This window comes from Trichoplusia ni, chromosome 3, assembly GCF_003590095.1.
Source record: "Trichoplusia ni isolate ovarian cell line Hi5 chromosome 3, tn1, whole genome shotgun sequence".
NCBI lineage: Eukaryota > Metazoa > Arthropoda > Insecta > Lepidoptera > Noctuidae > Trichoplusia > Trichoplusia ni.
Genome location: NC_039480.1, coordinates 9,138,638 through 9,158,146, shown reverse-complemented (window position 1 = coordinate 9,158,146; position 19,509 = coordinate 9,138,638). Strand labels below are relative to the sequence as shown.

The following is a 19,509-nucleotide window of genomic DNA, read 5'->3' as shown; positions in this document are numbered from 1 at the left end:
TATCATTTGTTTACTTCATTTTTTTTTATATTTGCCTAAACAGTTTACTGTAACGTAAAAATGCCAGGTATGTTGTTAATTGTACCTACGCAATATTTAAAATCTTCGAGTGTCTTACAATGGCAACTTTGTTAATAAAATTGACGTCAGTCATGTCGGTATTTAAAGCATAAATTGTACCTCTATCTTTTTCATTCACGATACGCCATTCTGCTGTCATGGCTATGCTTATGAAATCTATCTTTTTACAGGTAACGTAAAGATTAATTTCACACGTATGTTTGCGGGAGATAATGTAGATATTTTAGTGAAAAAGTCGTAATATTAACGTAAGTAATTCTTTTAACTTGTCTAATATTGTTAGATTGAATATTTTTCTCTCTGTTAATGATAATTTTGCACCATGTAAAATACGTGTATAATGAAACTGGTTTGGTATATCGTGTATTGTGCTATGGACTATGAGTAACTTAAGGATTATCTTGTTCCAGCTATAAAATGTCTTCTTCAGCTATATACATCTTGGATGTGAAGGGCAAAGTCCTCATCTCAAGAAATTACCGAGGCGATGTGGACTTAGGTATTATAGATAAATTTATGCCATTGCTGATGGAGAAAGAGGAAGAGGGTATGCTGACACCACTGCTACAGACCAGCGAATGTACCTTTGCCTACATCAAGACTAACAATCTGTACATAGTATCAACAACTAAAAAGAATGCGAATATTGCTCTTATATTTGTATTTCTGTACAAAATTGTTGAAGTTATGACAGAATACTTTAAAGAACTGGAGGAAGAAAGTATTCGCGACAACTTTGTTGTTATATATGAGTTGTTAGATGAGCTAATCGACTTTGGCTATCCTCAAACCACTGATAGCAAGATACTACAAGAGTACATAACCCAAGAAGGTCATAAGCTGGAAATGCAGCCTCGAATACCGATGGCAGTCACTAATGCAGTGTCTTGGAGGTCAGAAGGCATTAAGTACAGAAAGAACGAAGTATTTTTGGATGTCATTGAGTCTGTCAATCTATTAGCTAACTGTAATGGCAATGTTTTGAGGAGTGAGATTGTTGGGGCCATCAAAATGAGAGTTTATCTGTCTGGTATGCCTGAACTGCGTCTTGGGTTAAATGATAAGGTGCTGTTTGAAAGCACAGGAAGGGGCAAGTCAAAGTCTGTTGAGCTTGAAGATGTGAAGTTCCATCAATGTGTCAGATTGTCTCGTTTTGAAAATGACAGGACAATTTCTTTTATTCCTCCTGATGGCGAGTTTGAGCTGATGTCATATAGATTGAATACCCATGTCAAGCCACTGATTTGGATTGAGTCTGTTATTGAGCGCCATGCTCATTCTCGTGTTGAATACATGATTAAAGCTAAATCACAGTTCAAGAGGCGTTCCACTGCTAACAATGTTGAGATTATCATACCCGTCCCAGCTGATGCTGACTCCCCCAAATTCAAGACAACTATTGGAAGTGTGAAGTACACTCCTGAACAAAATGCTATTACTTGGTCTATCAAGTCATTCCCTGGAGGCAAGGAGTACTTAATGAGGGCTCATTTTGGTCTACCATCTGTAGAGTGTGAGGAAGTTGATGGAAAACCACCAATCCAAGTCAAATTTGAAATTCCATACTTCACTACATCTGGTATCCAAGTAAGATACTTGAAGATCATTGAAAAAAGTGGTTACCAAGCTTTACCTTGGGTTCGGTATATCACACAGAATGGAGACTATCAATTAAGAACTAACTAATCATTTCATTTACATTCCATAGATGTAAGAAGCACCATATTATGTTATTTACAAGTTGTCTATTTTGCATTAATAATTATAGGTATTAAAAAGTAATTATGTAGTATTATGTATTTGTTTTGACTACAATAAATTAATATTCTTCAATTTAAATTCTTTTACCAGTGTTTCATTTAAATACCTAAAATATTTTACTGAATTGGTCTATGTCAAATATGATTAGACTTGAAACTGATTATGATGTAAATCTACTTCGACATCGTTATTTGTTAATCTTGAAACGAGAGGAACAAACGTCGGCAAATAATAGATGAAAGGTTAGCCCTTTCTAAAGATTAAAATTTATCTAATGTTTAGTGTAAGTTCCTCAGTTATTTCGAAGCTAAGAAACACTGTTTTCTCTTACGTCAACAGTATCATCGATCCATTCGCAATCGGCACGACAAGTGAATGAGTCATTCCACATATAACAGCTACAGGTCTAAGGCTAGATAATATTTCATTTAGTTTTCATATTGTTGACACAATATCTACTTCATGTAGTTATACATGTCATATACGTTAGGCACCCCGATTTCCTTTTCTGCAAACATGCAATGTTATTTCTTGACGAAATGACGTGTCTTCTTTTTGAATGCTTTTGAACGAATTTATAGGTGCCAATAATGACATTTAAAAGTGATAGCCCGCGAATGTTTGTAAACATTGTGTAAAAAAAACATATAATTATGAAATCCACAAAGAGTTTAATATTACATAGAAATGTAACTAGGTTACGGAACACAAACAAAAGATATTATAGTGAAATATTTCCTTCCAGTGAAGTTGTAATCATTAAAAATAAAACTAAAAAGAAGGATGCTAACCTCAAAACTGAAAAAGTTGCTGAAAGCAATAATATTAGTAACAATTCTAAAGAGTACAGAGTCAATGAGGTCAATATACAAATGATATCAAGAAATATTTACGAACAACTGTTTAAAAGCCAAGCTCAAAATCTAGACAAAGATTTGATAAAAAGGTAAATAATAAACTTTAAAGCACCGTTTTTATTCTATTTACCGCTGCTGTACCCTAAATGTTCCTTTAAGTGTTTATATTTAATCATTTAATAAAACTTAAATACCTAACATTAAAGCAAATGTGTTTTTTAATATCAGAATAAAAGTATAAGTTTGTTTTGAATTAGAATAGTACTTCTGCCTATACATTTTTTTACTTTCTTACATTATTGTAATATTCATAAATAAATCTCAAAAAAACATAACAACATGCTTGCTACATAGAACTCAAATAACATTTTGTCAGTGAGACACCATTTAAAAGTTTATTATATAAAAACTTACTATTTGCTAATTACAGTTGCCAAGACAATTTACTGAGGCATGGTATTGACTACAAGAAGTGCAGTCATCTACCTGATGTGGACTTGAAGCTGCCTGCATTAGAAGGAAAAGATATTGTGGAACATTTCTATAACATCGGAGAGAAACAATCAGCTCCTTACAGAGAATTATTAAATACACTGGCTAGATGTAAACTACCAGCAATGCCAAAGGTATAATGATGCCTTGGCTTGTTGATGTCTATTGATACCATATTTTTTGTTTTTTTTTTGGGGTAGGGTAGAACAAGTAATTTATTTAAGCTCTGGAGGACTATTTCCATGTCTTTAATATTGCTTAAAGATGCGGTTTTTGGTATTTCAATTGACTTGTTCCCATTTTTAAAAAGTTTGAAAAGAAAGGCAATTACCTTCTTGAATTAGTGCGTATTTCAAAAATTAGTTTTGACTGATAATGTTTCATCTTCTCATTAGTATTAATATTAATTGCTGTCAATTTCTATGAGACTAATACTGATTTCAGTGCACACTGAATACAAACAGATGAGCCTAAGTTCACACTAGAACAGCTTGAAATACTATCTGAAACTTACAGAAATGGTCTAAAGCTGCAGGCTGGACGAAGTATACAGGTGAGAAACAAGAGCAGGTGCCCTGTCCGCCAGATGACGCCCTAATATTTGATGTGGAAGTGCTAATGTCAGCTGGGAAGAGACCTACCCTGGCTTGTGCTGTGTCCACAGAAGCATGGTGAGTAGACATTGAGCTGGTTTTTTAAATTAGAGATGTTGCTTTTATGAACAGTTGACTCACAGACAAGTATGGGCTGTTAAAGGTATAACATCCGCAAAACACATAAAAACGTTCATTTCAAAGCTATGATGTATTTATCATACATCAACTACATGCTTAAAGGAGCATCCATGACATTCAATTCTATTAAATTTTCTATAAGCCAAATCCCCATCACCTGTTTATCTCTTGTTGGTTGATTTGATGTTTAAGAGTCCTGATTGCTATGGCGGCTTCGTCTTCGGTTCGATTCCCACTCAGGCCAAGTATCTGGGTGTAATATGAAATATATGAGTATGTTTATCAGTTGTCCAGTACTCATAATACAAGCTGTGCTTAGTTCAACACTAGATATCATCGTGTTTTTTTATTATTTTTATATTCGATTTATATTGCTATAGAGTTTGTAGCATTTCTTTTCCATAATAATAAAAATTTAGAAACGTGGGCTTAGGCAGAGTCATTAGTTAAGTAATATAACGTTACTTAAACGCCGTTTGATGCCTACTGGAAATATAACATTTTAATTTTGATTGTTAAGGTATGGTTGGGTCAGTGAACCGGTTGCGAAGGGGGCTCCCCATGAAGTTTATGAGAATATAAACTATGATGACCTGATACCATTGGAGACAGATGGTAGGAAGCCTTGTGGCGATCTCAGCAGGCATCGAGTTGTGGTCGGACATAACGTGTCCTTCGACAGAGCTAAGATTAAAGAGCAATACTGGCTGAATAGAACTGGTAATGTATTTTGTATTAATGTTGTTTTTTAAGACTTAGCACTTGTATATGACGATTATCATAATTAAAAATTCGGGGCATTTATCTACTCTATACATATACACCCCTAACTAAATGTAATCCATTCAGAGAATTAGCAGAAATTGACTTTTGCTTTTTAAAATAGTTATAAAAAATGGGTACACTTTGTCAAACCCAATATTACCCTAACGTTAATTAATTAATAAATCCCATTCTTGCAGCTCTTCCTGGTTGTCAATGATGTTTTGCTAATGACAATCCCGAATCCTTGTACTTACATCATTATTTTATATTTCTAAGGTGTGCGTTTCATGGATACTATGTCGATGCACACATGCGTCAGCGGGGTCACCAGCTACCAGCGGACAGTCCTCAAAGCGAAGAACAAGGAGCCGAACCCTTCAGATGAAGACTGGATGGAGATCAGCTCCCTCAACAATCTTAGCGAGGTAATTGAAGCTAGTAAATGGAATTTGGAATGTTTTGAGTGTGTCCCACGTTGGGCGCCACAGCCGGAAAATCAATGGAAAGCTACAGTTGCTTTCTTTATATTTTTGCACCTTTCGGTTGTTTTTGCTAACTGCAGGCCTATCCCATTACAGTAAGATTGTATTTGTTCTAAAGAGAGACGCTCTGCACTACGTAAAAATAGGGTGTTTGACTGAAAAACAAAGTAGTCCGTCGGAAAAATATTTTTTCTTTTATCTCGTAAACAAAATAATGAAGAGTATGTGATTTAAAATCTAGTGTGACGTCACTGTCCAGTACGATTTTTTACTATCAAGTTTTTAGCCCCAACTACCACACAAGTGCTTTCAAATTTTTCTTTCTTTTTATAGATGATATGAAATTACAAATAGGTTTTTAATATTTTTTAACAATCTGTCTGACGGACTATACAGATTCATATCATTAGATTTAATCAAATACCTTATCTTAGGTTTATTCCGTTAAGAGCGTTTAGGGCAAGTTACATATATACTTAGAAACGATGACCAAGAATTTATTTTATCAGGTCCACAACCTATACTGCGGTTCGCTCATCGACAAGCAAACGCGAGATGTATTCGTGGACGGTACGATGCAGGATGTTCACGATAACTTCGAAGTGTTGATGCAGTACTGTGCTGGAGATGTGGTCGCGACTCACAGTATACTGCGGGAGTTGTTGCCGCTGTTCCTGCAGAGATTCCCCCACCCCGTCACTTTGGCTGGCATGTTGGAGTTAGGTAAGATAGACACGTGAGCGCGCTCTCCCTCCATAGCTAGGGTTCTGGGCGACGGCATGGGGGTGTCCGTCCTCCGACTATAGGACCCATAGAGGGGGCCACATTTGGTGCCTGGGATTTGGTCTCAATATGAGGCGAGGAGGCCGACGCTCTTTACACGTCGGCCTCAACACAACACGAGATAGTGACCTGCCTGCCCGCACTACTGGCCGGTGGAATCCCGCGGTCGATGTATGAAGGATTGCAACGCATTGCAATATTTGCCATACACCGACACACAAACGCGGATGACGTAGCACGGCGGTTCAGGTTTAGTCAGTCAAAGTCTGACATTACCCATTTCCTCCCCCGAGGGAGTGGGCGTCCATGAGGATTCCCCCGCTTTACCAAAAAAAGGTACCGACATTTCACAGGTTTTATAAGGTTGTGCATTCAAGGGGTAAAACTGGATCTTTTCTACGACGCCTGTCTGTCACCAGGCTCTATCTTCTATCTTAAAAAATGTAACAGAAAGACGTTTGAAATTTTCAAAAATTGTCATTGTGTTATGCACTCCACTGTTAATCTGTGGTGTCTTAGAATAATAAAAAAGTACACATTGCTTTGAGTCACATTGGTACTTTGCCTACGTTTGAATCGAACCTGCACCTGGTTAGTGGTGGTTAATATAACGTATAGCGCCAAAACGTAGAATGCAATTTTTTCATAGCATTTAGCATTTGCTATTTGCCTCCGTGCTATAATATAGCGTCTCGCTCAACAAAACGCTAACAGCGCAGCCAAAACGGGATAGCAACATAACGCGAAAGCGTTTACTCACTTGCTTGCTTATTTACACTTGTGTTTTGCTGAGCAAAACGATATTTCAACCTATGATGACCGTAGCGCGAAACTAAATTCTGACTTTGTAAATACCTACAATCAATGAACTTGTCCATAACATATTAATTTTCTCACAAAACGATATTGATAATAAAAATTATTAAATTATATTATAGACAATCCTAAGCCTAGAAGAAAAGTTTATTGATTGAAACGCTTTACGAGACACCTTTCAACAACAATACGCTATAAGATATAATAGCGCATAGCGTGTTGCTAAATAAAATTATAACATCTCCGCGTTCGGTTAATATAACGTATAATGCCAAACGTAGCATGCTATTTTTCTTAGCATTTAGCATTTGCTACTTGCTATCTGCCTCCGTGCTATAATATAGCATCTCGCTCAACAAGACGCCGACCGCACAGCCGGAACGGGATAGCAACATAACGCGGAAGCGTTTACTCACTTGCTTGCTTACTTACACATACTTGTGTTTTGCTTAGTAAAACGAGATAGCAATCTATGATGACAGTAGCACGAAACAAAATTTTGATTTTGTAAATTTAATTAATGAACTAAAACCTACGCGATCAGTTGGCTGCCGCTTTTTGTTATAGCGTGTTATAATTATAGCATTTAAAATAGCATGCTATTTTAATATAGTCAATAGTCTATAGCACGTTTTTAGTTTATAGTAGATTTGAACATCACTTGACCTGGTGCATACAAATCCTTGCTTAGAACCTTAAGGACACAACGAATTAGTCTTCATGTAATACATGTTTTGTAATTAGATTTTTTTATTATTCGGGTGGTAAAATAATTATAATCAGAGTGTATGTATGTAATCACATATATTAAAATTAATATACATCAACCAAATACATTTATTTATAATAAATCCATTTAATAATTTTAAGATATAACACTAACAGTCAAATAGGAATATCAGATTTTAAATATTAAATCGAATAACTTTATTAATTGAGACAACATCATTGATTTGAAATTACATTTAACTTTCTTAAAACCAATATGGAAATAGAGAAATTAAGTTTAAAACTATTTACATACAAAATTCACATGAAAATATTTTTTATTTAACTTATAAAAAAATTAAGTACAACCATAGAGTACATTGATATATTTTTAAAATGTTATCATAGTTTTAATAGCATAGTTCAGTCAAGATTTTTAAGGAGAAGAACAGACAATAGTCTCCCTATAATACTTAATACTAATCTAAACATTCATATAATATTATACAATATTACCAGAATAATAAATAAATTATTCGAAAAATGGAGAAGAAGGGAAAAATTTGCTGTTGGCAACATCGCAAAATAATCAAAAATATATTTTTATATTGCTATATATATAAGTACTGAGGTAAAGTGGTCAGTTAGTCTGTAGAATGTAATCTCCTAAATTACTGAAACGAATCAAAGCCTTATCTATCACATAGCTAGTTAATAGTTGAAGGAAGGTACATTTGTCGAAAATAAATGTCCTCATAGGCAAAGTCGTAGTCAAAAGCTTGCTTACAATAAAATTAACCAACATAACATGCTGGTTAAAGAGAATAGAAAAATTAGTTTAAGAAACTATCAATTTGTATATTGAATAAATTTTCTTCGTTCGTTTCTTTATATTTTAAATTGCGATAGAATTCGTGATATTGAACAGGAATGTCTTTCTTTTCACAGAGTGTCTCAAGATCATTATATTTTTCGGCAGAAATTAAAAAAGGCTCTACATAAGCTCTTTCCAAAACTTTTGGTAGGGTAAAAGGTATTATTAGCTCATTAAAATCGGTAACTAAACTGTCTGGTTTATTTAAGAAGTCAATAAATATGACTTCTTCTGCATATAATTTATATCCTAATTTCATATAACTGCAGTCTTTTATAATCCTCACATGATTAATATCATCCCAATTAATTTTCACACCATCAAAATCAAAGTCGACGTTTGGCAGGCTTGAGAAAAAATTCTTGAAGTCCAAAATTGTATTTTGGGCCATCACAATAACTTTGTACGGATTTTCTGGGGATGCGTTTTTCAATAATGAAACCCATTCATCAGGAACAAAGATCTCTGTGTCATTCTTTGCTTTCTCTATCGTCAACATCATGGTGTCTTCAGGCATTTGAGTGTGGCCGGACTCGAAAAAGATATGACTAATATCTACTTTAAACTTATGCGCAGCATAATAATACATAGTGAAAATCGCCGGACTTCGATCTGGATTACCGCAATTGTCCGAAAAAAATACAAATTCCTTGGCACCTTGACTCACTTTTAATTCAATGAACGAATATACCGCGCTGCATATTTCGTTTAGACCCTTCTTGCCGACAGTCTCATCCCAAATGTAGCAATAGCCCTCTTTCCTTCCGATATCATAAATAGTAAAATTGTAAGCGGCTAGTTTTCTTTTGTAGTAAAATACTGATTTGTCGCTCATTGGAGTGATGAGATCTCTTTGAAAGTTATATGTGGCGACGACGTAGTAAGTATTAACTTTCCCAGAAGCCTTGCAATCCCATTTGAGTTGACGCGATGTATATTCGGAAGCCAGGTGGTAACTGTGCTGTTCGGCACGAGCAAGTTTGTCTTCATCAGAAGATATTTTATAACTGGTGCAAGTCCAACAAGACTTCTTCTTGGGCGTAAAGAATCGTAACTTATATTCATTGACAATAACGTAACGATATTGGCTAGCGCTGGCTTTGAGTTCGTTTGAGTACTTGTTATTTCGAAACCAGTCGCAGTAAAGCTTGTACAGTCTTTTATATGTCAAATGTTCTTCAAAGTATTTCTTGAGCGACTTGGTCGATATATACTTGGATTCTGCGAAATGTATATCAAGGACGTGTTTTCGCACGATCTTTTTCATCTCTTCCGGTATGTAATTGCCGGATGTTCTGTTTTTATACTTGCGTCGCTTTGGAACGCCACTTTCAGCTTCTTCTTTCTTCCTAATCGTGGTTTTAAGCAACGAGTCTGAAATGATTAAAGTATTTACGAACATCATTTTGCAGACGTTTAACCTTCTCTCGTTCAATGAGAAGTAATAGCAATATGTCCACTTGCGTCTGGAAGTTTCTGTCTTCCCTCTAAGTCTCTTTTTCTCGAGTTTTTCAATGTTGTCACTTAAATACTGAAGCTGGAGTTTGGGGTCACCAAGTCCCCAGAATTCTGTAAAAAGTTGAATTCTATCATTTTCAGTCAATGATTCCCAACATCTTTTAGCGCAGGTTTCTTTGCAGGGTGGTTTTAGTTGTTTAGCTTTCCGGACGGTACCAGCCCTGTTGATAAACTGCAGTCCTAGATTTCTCTTTATCCGTTCGGCATTTATTTTCCAAATTTCTGGATTACATGAACGTTTTTCTCTCTTCTTCCTAGGCTTGGCAATTACTGCAGTCTCTGGCGGCATGGATTGTGTTGACTTGTTGATTACTTGTGTGATTGGTGGCAGGATAATAACTGGATTACTTGATGTAGATGGTTCATTGCTGTCATTATTATCGCTGTCCTCGTAATCCATAGGTTTATGTGCGGCTACTTTACGAGTTCCATCTAAGTCTAGAACGTATACTTCCTCGTCGTTATTATTACCGGAATAGAAGATATCCAACATGCTGTCATAGCAATATTTACTTTGATCTTGTTCATCGTAGTCTAAGCGAGAATTTTCCATTATGAGAAATTTATCAAGATATGTATAGAAATCACAAGAGGAGATTTTTTTTTTATTTATGCACTTAGGTTACTTTAGCAGATCACGTTGGAGGTTTTATTTCATCATTATTGTTTATTAATTCATCAAATGGAGGTCCAAATGTGTTGTTATAGCCGAACTGCCGTCTTAGAGCATTTAGCTTTACTTTTTCACTGACGTCGTTGTTCAAACACGATAAACTGCCATACGTACCATCTGAAATAGATAATAAAGAATAGAAATATTTTAAAGTAAAAAAAAAATCTACGTTATTAATACTAAAAAAAAACTCTCCAAACATAAAAAAGGATCAACTCTATGTTTTAAATTGCATCTAAGCTTTACAAAACAAAGAAATCACCTGTTGAACACTCACAGCCATTAATTAAAACCTTTTTTCAAATGTAACCAAACTCTAAGCACAGAAAGCGCGGCACTAACCTACTGCCCCAAAAAGTTACCCCTGAAAATAAAATCGATAATTTCGCCAACCCCCAACTTCACACGAAGGTCTGACTCATAAAGTATTTATGTTATACAAGATATAAAGATTAAACGTTCTTATGATAACTTACCCATGCCAATTTTCCAAGCATAATTTTAAATCCAGAATTTGTTTTAGAGGTTTACACGGCCATTTCCGCCTGACACTGACATTTTCCCGGTCCAGTCGATACTTGCGTTTCGTTCCCTCTACTTGTTGCATGCCCTTACCATATGTTTTGGAAAGGGGAGCTCTTACGTCGTAGGTACACGTAATGTTCTACTTTAATGTTATTTTGTTCTGTTTCTGCTTTTGTTTTGTTGCTGCGTTCTATTGAGGCTTACGTGTTTTGTCTTGATCTATATTTATGATTTCATTTTATTTAAATATTGCTTGTTTGACAATTTAATTGTTACGTTACCCGTGTTTTCACAAAATAAATTATCTTTATATCTTTTTTATCTTTTACGCTTTAAAAGTTAGTTAAAATTTCAGTTTAAAACTTATGCACCTATAGAAGTTGACTACACGGATGCCAAATTGTGTTGGTTCGCAAAACCATGTCAAACCCACTGTGCGTGCCGTTTTAGAGATTGATTTACAATTTTATGTTACAGTAAGGATTTTAAAAATTTGCTTATATGTCATTTTCAGTTCATTTTAGGTTACATAATTGCGATATAAGTAGCATTATTGTATGCTTCTCTTAAGCATAAATGCCATGGGTATGTTTAATTATATCAATAGATCACAGTAGTAGTGTACCGGGCAAATAGTACCTACATATTAACGATACATTTTAATGGTTTAATGTCTGACCCGATTTTAATGAATCAGGTCTAAAGATCACTAAAATATAACTTGTTTTTTAAGCTAAACAAAGTCGGTCTAGTGTGAGTCGAACACGCGTGACTGAGGGTTCCGTATAAATAGATATTTGTCATCCATCAACGTATATATGATCTGGACAACCCTTACGTAAAATCGTATTTTGAGTATTTGTTGTTATAGTAGCAAAAGAAATATATCATCTTTGAAAATTTTACTGTCTCACTATCACGATTCATGACATTCAGCCTGGTGTTGGACAGACGGACGGACATCGGAGTTTAGTAAAAAGGCTTCTTTTCTACCATTTTATCGTATTCACGTAATCGAGGGTTTTCTTTTGACCATGTGCTAAAAATAGCATCATCTTTACCATAGCGCTACTGAAAAAGATCTTTGACTATTTCGCAAAATTAACAACTGAATAAATCCATCATTTTGTCTTCAGGATCAGCATACCTGCCAGTAAACTCGAACTGGTTACAGTACATAGATTCAGCTGAAACAGTCTTCGAAGATCTGAAGTTAGAATCTCGACAGCTGCTATCACTGAAAGCCGATGAGGCTTGCCGCATGATGGCCGACGAGTCATACAAGAAAGATCTCTGGATGTGGGACCAAGACTGGTCTGTACAAACACTCAAGTTAAAAAAACAAACCACTAAGAAGAAAAAAGAAGAAATCAAAATACCTGTAATTGAAGATTTAAGTACAAATAAAGAAACAGCCAGTGACGAAAATAAGGTTTCCTTTGGTGACCTTGTAACGGCTGCCAATGAAAAACATAAAGTATTAAATGAAGCCTACCTCAATGATCTCGATAATAATATTACTAGTACAACTAAAGAGATTGAAGATTTGAATAAAGCATTTTCTCACTTATTCGCTTTTGGCGATCAGTTGCCGGTGAAAAGGCCGTATTTGGCTGGATACCCGGCGTGGTACAGGAAACTTTGTACGAAGCCGGGCAAAGAGGAAGATTGGACTCCCGGAGCTAATAATATTACTACAAGTATGCAAGTAAGGCAATGTTTGTTTCTTAAGCCTATCGTTTGCTGAAGCACTTTCATTTAGATTCTGCTATAATTTAACGGGTTTCGTATTTTTTCGGAATATTACTTAGAATGACTGCCGATTTACTTCTCCCTCGCTTTAAACTTTACTTCAGTCATTGAACTAGGCACTATTTCTTGGAGGAAAGTGAACCATATGATCCTAAAGTGTAATCATTAGGTGTCCCTGTATAATTACCAGTAAATTAAATGGGTAACTAAATATTACTTATCACAGATCACACCAAAACTCCTCCGTTTATCGTGGGAGGGGTACCCCCTCCACCACATAAAGTCTGAAGGCTGGGGATTCCTGGTCCCTTTCAGTCACCATCACGCAGACGACGCTGAGGAACCACTCGTGCCTTTGAAACAGCTGTTGGAAGCTTGTCCCTTGACGTTTTGTAAGGAGAGCGAGTACCAACCCGATGTCTACGCGCTGCCGAAGACTGTTGAGGTAATCAATCAGAATAGTGACAAATGTCTCATGAGTTAGGATTATAAGCCGTAGAAGTAAAAACGCTATATTGCCTTTGAAGTTGAAAAGTGTAGATGAAATAATGTTTTGTATTTTGCCACCCAACATGGGACCAATGATTAATTTATTTACTTCATAAAGCTATACTGATAAACAGGCGTAAATAAATGTATATTAATCACAAATACTACCTTTTATTCATGTTTGATAGTGAAAAAATATTTCTTTTTTACGCCTAATACGTAGATGCGAAAAAAAAGGACCGCGGTCACTTACATTGACTGCACAAATAACTGACTAGTGAGGCACCATGCCAAAGTCCCTGCATATGAGCGCCACATTTCGCAGGTTCGATTCCCGTGTGCGTAGGATAAGCGTTTGCGTACAAAGACGAAGCTTGTCCTGATTTTAGGTGTCTTTGTGCATGTGACTTGAATCTTTGTGAAACTCCCCGCGACGCAAGGATTAAATTCATTATAAAAGAGTGGTAGTAAAAAAAATGCAATAAAACTATTCTGATTACCTACAAGTATTAGTTTATTGACGGTTTATATGTATGAAAGTTGTTGTTGTCATTTATCAGGAAGACTTAGGTAGACGCGCCTACTACGCTAGGAAGAAACTTGATGAACAAGCAGCCGCCAACCAATACCACGGACTCGGAGTGTGGTGCGGGATACAAATTCAAGGTAAAGTGGAACAAAATGAAATCTCCTATATTAATATGAAGTAAATCTAAATCTCTAAGGACAAAAAATAATATTCAGAAGGCTGGAGAAAAAATATCGTTCTGAGTTAAGTAATATAAAAAATCAAATTTGATTTTTAAAATTAATATAGAAAACTCAAAATATAAGACAGTCAATATTATCTTTTATGATTTTTATGCACTTGTTCACATTAGGTATGCAAATCTTTTTGTTCTAAGGAAATAAGAATGATCACAAATCTTTTCAGGTTGTTGCCATTTCCTTCGGCTTCCGCATAAGGATGGGCCAAAGTATAAAGTTGGTAATCCATTAGCTAAAGACTTTTTGGACATGTTCAGTCAAAACGTACTCTCCGCTCAAGGGAATGAGGCTGAAAAAGTAAGTACATTTGCGTATGCAATACACAACATAATATAAATTTATAATTTTTTGACTGGGTTTTTGGAATAACGAGATATTCTATGTTTCGGAAGGCACCTGAAATTCTAGATTCCGGTTGTTATTTACACAACTCTGACAGTCGTTACGGGTAGTACCTAAGATGCTAGAAAGTCTGTCAACCAGTCTAACTAAGGGATATCGTGTTACACGCATAACTGGGTTGAGAAGTTTAGACAGGCAGTTGCTCGTTGTAAAACACTGTTACTTAGACATTTAGACTTGGAAAGTCGGTCCCAACGTAGTGTTAAAAGGCTATGACATCATCATAGCCTTTGATGTCATGATGTTTCTATTGTAGGTGCTGACATATGCTCGCATGATGTCGTACTGGCGTAACAACAGGGAGCGCATACTGAGCCAGCAAGTAGTTTGGCTGCCGGCTGAGCTGCTCCCGCCAGCTCTGCGCGGCTCCTTGCGGCAGTACGGCGCGATCATACCGCAGGTGGTCGTCTGCGGGACGCTGACTAGGCGGTAAGGAACTGCTTGTACCAAAAATATTACCAACAAAACTTCTTGAAGGACTTTTTCAAAATTATGTTAATTTAGCTTTGACATGGGATGATTTGGTCTTGGGTCCAATAGTCCTCTTGTGGGAGGACGGGCGGCAGAAGGACCACGTTTCAACTGTCATCCAACTGCAAATTGTTCTTTGAATGCAGTTGCCTCGACTGCAATAGAACTGCAAACCGAACGTGAAGCCCCATTGCTTTTCAATTGCAGTCGTTATACAATCGAACTGCAGGTAGCTATGTCTAGAGCCTTAAGTAATTACCGGTATCCTCAAATATTTTTCTTAATAAAATTGTTGGTTACCGTCAAAGGATTTATTAATGAACAAGAACTCAATATTTCTGTCCTGTTTTTTTTTTGTAAAACATTACATACTAAGTCTCTGTAGTGGTAGTTTAGTCTAAACACTTTTCAATCAATTTTTCACCTTTTTGCAACTTTCCTCGTAGTCTAATCAGCTAGTTAGTTTTACGATGTATTGTCCAGTGCTAGTGAGCCGACTTGGATGACGGCGAGCAACGCTCAGGCGGAGCGCGTGGGCTCCGAGCTGCGGGCGATGGTGCAGGCGCCGCCGGGGTACAAGTTTGTAGGGGCTGATGTTGACTCACAGGTAACCGACATACTTCCTGCCCTGGCCCTGCAACTAGAGTCATTACTGTAACGTTTTAAAAGAGCCTAAAGACGGCCTATTTGAAATAAAAACTTTTGATTTGATTTTTCCCCCTTCTTACTGTATAGTTTTAACCAAGGCCGCAATTGTTCGATTTTGATTATATTTTTACTTAAAAACGAATGCATATATTTACTTCATTTTATATATTACCAGCTGAAGTGTACCCACTTTGTAGAGGGTAATTTTCTGGTTTAGGTATATATGGCATACGACATATAAAAACGGGACATTTTTTAAGAATATCAATTTACTTTTTTAGTTTCTGGTATTACTAGGTAAAATTGTAGGAAGTCACAAACTTCGTACAATTACAATGGGTGTGCTGGTATAGAGGTTTTTACATCTAACATATTTTCTTTTATGCCCTATTTTTAACCGTTTCGTGTGCACATTAACTTCTAAATAAATAAATAAACTTTCACCGTTTTATACCACATCTTATATTTGTTGCAGGAGCTATGGATAGCGGCGTTGCTAGGCGACAGTACGCTAGGCCTGTGTGGCGGCAGTGCGTTCGGCTGGGCGGTGCTCGCTGGGGACAAGAGCCGCAAGACTGACCTCCACTCGTTAACAGCCACAGCCGCCTCTATATCCAGGGACCACGCCAAAGTTATCAACTATGCTAGGATATATGGTAATCTATATCAGGAGTCTTGTAGCGTAGTGTTTATGACGATAGATGGCGTTAGTAATTGTTATTGTATTTTATTTGCTGTTCGAGGCTTGTCTGGACTTTCATGAATGGTTTGAAATTGAGACTACAAGCAATGCCTTTTTATTAATAAATGATCAGACTCCACTGAATGAAGTGATGAAATAAGCAAAACTACTAAACTTGCTGACTGTCAAGCAAAATAGAAACATTTGATATTATGAAGTAACAAAAACAATATTTAAAAACTATTTTGATACTTACCTTTAGAAAACATAACCACGATACATGTTTTGTTATTTCTGTTCTTTTATAGGTGCCGGACAAAACTTTGCAGAGAGACTGTTGAAACAGTTCAACCCGACTATGACGATATCTGAGGCGAAGAGCAAAGCAGCCAAGATGTTCACCACGACGAAGGGAAAGCGCGTGTACCGTCTCAAGACGCAATACATGGAGGGGTTCATGGACGAGGATCTGGCAGACCAGGTACTAACCCGGTCATACATGTCTCCGTTCTACTGTTCTGTTACAGTGTACTTACTCCTCTACATCTGTGAAGTCGCTCATAAAACTGCATGCGACATCGATGGAAGAAAAAAGGGAAAAGTAAAACGGAGATATGTGAGAACCGGCGGTAAAAACTCTTTTTCATATTCTTTGGTGGAAAATTGCTAGTGGATCCTACATACAAAGTTTCATTTGAAACCGTTAAGATTTTTTAAATATCTAACTATATAAATCCCCTTTCACCCCCCTTAGGGGGTGAATTTACAAAAGTCCTTCCTTAGTGGAGTTCTCTGGCGTTCTCTGGTGGAACCTACATATAAAGTTTGAAGTGAATCCATTAGCGCAGTATACGAAGGAGTTGGTTGGGATGGTCACTTCATATCTTGATAACTAGCTGTATTTTTATAATAACTTTCCTTTTATAACAGCGACTCCCTCACGAAGGTATTTAATCCTTGTGTCGCGGGGGGTTTCACAATCATTGTAATTACTAGATCAAATTCTGAAACATTTAGTACAAATATTACAAACTTCGTCTCTATTTTTTTCGCTCCATTTCTATTCACCCCATTAAACTGTAGTAAACAAAATATTTTTACCTATTTCCTTAGCATTAATAATGTTAGGCTCTAGACAGACGAACTGCATTTTCGGATAGCAGTTCTATTGTAGTCGTGTCAACTGCATTCAAAGTGCAAATAGCGGTTGGATAGCATTTGAAATGGGGTCCGTCTGTCTTTACCACAAATCTTCCAGGCGGTGGAGATGACGTCATATCAAGCGATGCGTCTCGCCAAGCTGAGTGGCAAGAGTGTTGAGGACATGTTCCACAGACCCAAGTGGATCGGCGGGACCGAGTCCGACATGTTCAATAAACTGGAGGAGATTGCCGGTATGTAGATACGACTAGATATTGTAACTCAATTCTTGTTAAATATTTATTGTCCTTCTAGTGATACCTGGGTTTGTCACATGGCTGTATGGTTGTGTTTTTTTTCTGAAGGCTAGTTTATGTAGGAAAATCGCCGGGGTTTATCAAAAATTCATGTCTCATGCGCAAATATACCCAAACTCGGGAGAAGCATCCGTGGACCACACAAATTCTAGTCCTGCATGGGGATCAAACCCGTTACGCTTAGCGTACAGTGGGATTGGCGTGATGATCTCAACCATGTGCCACCACCTTGTCAGTCAACCTCGTTAGAATACTGCAATTGTCCCTCGTCTTATCTAAAAATGTATTTATATATATTTTTTATTCTTATTGTATGCATAAGGAAATACCTGGTGATAGAATTCAAGCCTAAGCCCACTGAGCGAGACGTGTCGCGGGTTCCATCCCCGCGTAGGCCAAGCATTTGTGTGATCCACGAATACTTGTTCTGAGTCTGGGTGTCTTTGGGCATGTGATTTGTATATTAAAAAAAAAGTTCTGGTTTCCTCACGATATTTTACTTCCCTGTTTCTACCACATATTTGAAACTCTGATTCGACATGATTCTACAGTCATAGCACCAGACTACAGCTGTTATGTTCCGTGTGGCCGCAGAGTCCGTGTCGCCGTCGACGGCGTTCCTGCGCGGGCGGCTGTCCCGCTCGCTGGAGGGGGCGCGCGGGCGCTGGGCGGGCACGCGCCTCAACTGGGCCGTGCAGAGCGCCGCCGCGGACTTCCTGCATCTCATGCTCGTCAGCATGGCGCAGCTGGCGCCCACGGCCAGGTCACACCTCCTGACATCATACCGCTTAACTGATATTCATCATCATCATCATCCACAGCCATTGTGCTCCCACTGCTGGGCATTACTCCTCTTTAACAACTATAAAAAAGCTGGACCAATTTTGATAAAATTTGAATGAAGTTACATTTAATCGGGGTTTTTAGATTTTTTTTTAACTTTTCATATTTTTCGTAAGTATCCAGTTTAGCTGGAGAAGCGTATACGTAAGCGTAAGGGCTGCTTCACAAAAAAATCTGTTAAAAATGGGTATTTTCTACAAAAAATACAAAGCTTAAACAAGATATAAGTATATCTGTGATGTTTTATTTAATTTTTCAGGTTCTGCCTCAGTTTTCATGACGAAGTCAGATACATGGTGTCTGATGAACACAAATATGAGACCGCGTTGGCGCTGCAAATTACGAACTTATTCACAAGAGCCTTCTGCTCGCAGAGGTAATAAAACATCATTTAAAGTTATCGCAAGTTATTTTACCAATACCTAATTATTTACAAAAATCAGTAAGAAAAATAAATTAAAAGTAATGAACACAATTATTTAATTTAAATATTACTCGAATTATTTCAGCAATCAGCAACGCAACTTGATTATATTTTATAATTGATTCTAAAAAATATTATCTTTCAGGGTTGGAATAAACGACCTCCCATTATCAGTGGCGTTCTTCACAGCAGTGGAAGTGGATCAAGTATTAAGAAAGGAGTCTAACTTGAGTTGTACGACGCCATCGAACCCCCACGGTTTGGAGAAGGGTTATGGAATACCCGACGGAGAGTCCCTCAATATATTCGACGTGCTAGAAAAGTGTAATATTAAAAATAAAATACCCACCAAATAATAACAGGCATTATGCGTTTTAATTTTCCCCACAAAAAAGGTAATAATAATTAAATAGTATGATTGTGTTTCAAATACGTTGACGTTGCTAGCTATATTACAGGCTGACTAGATTTTTTTTCTGAAGGAAAAAGGTTTTCGATCGATTG

At 36.9% G+C, this 19,509-nt stretch overlaps 3 protein-coding genes across 3 annotated transcripts; 2 read left to right on the top strand and 1 right to left on the bottom strand.

Moving 5' to 3' along the window:
- The first annotated feature begins 218 nt into the window (after positions 1-218).
- LOC113491799 (AP-1 complex subunit mu-1) lies at positions 219-1,876 on the top strand. Its single transcript, XM_026868965.1, has 2 exons — positions 219-329; positions 492-1,876. The coding sequence occupies exon 2, from the start codon at positions 499-501 to the stop codon at positions 1,765-1,767; it is 1,269 nt and encodes a 422-aa protein (XP_026724766.1). The 5' UTR covers positions 219-329; positions 492-498; the 3' UTR covers positions 1,768-1,876.
- An 80-nt stretch (positions 1,877-1,956) lies between these two features.
- On the top strand, positions 1,957-19,366 carry LOC113491795 (DNA polymerase subunit gamma-1, mitochondrial). Its single transcript, XM_026868961.1, has 18 exons — positions 1,957-2,788; positions 3,130-3,325; positions 3,708-3,862; positions 4,446-4,645; positions 4,967-5,115; positions 5,682-5,895; positions 12,206-12,777; positions 13,048-13,266; positions 13,871-13,976; positions 14,245-14,375; positions 14,737-14,909; positions 15,435-15,558; positions 16,075-16,255; positions 16,590-16,762; positions 17,540-17,675; positions 18,333-18,501; positions 18,841-18,957; positions 19,151-19,366. Exons 1-18 carry the CDS (start codon positions 2,496-2,498, stop codon positions 19,359-19,361), a joined length of 3,519 nt encoding a protein of 1,172 aa, XP_026724762.1. The 5' UTR covers positions 1,957-2,495; the 3' UTR covers positions 19,362-19,366.
- LOC113491796 lies at positions 8,020-11,333 on the bottom strand. The gene is made up of 2 exons (XM_026868962.1): positions 11,021-11,333; positions 8,020-10,661 (listed from the first exon to the last, which is right to left on the bottom strand). Exon 2 carries the CDS (start codon positions 10,422-10,424, stop codon positions 8,313-8,315), a length of 2,112 nt encoding a protein of 703 aa, XP_026724763.1. The 5' UTR covers positions 10,425-10,661; positions 11,021-11,333; the 3' UTR covers positions 8,020-8,312.
- Positions 19,367-19,509: the final 143 nt, after the last annotated feature.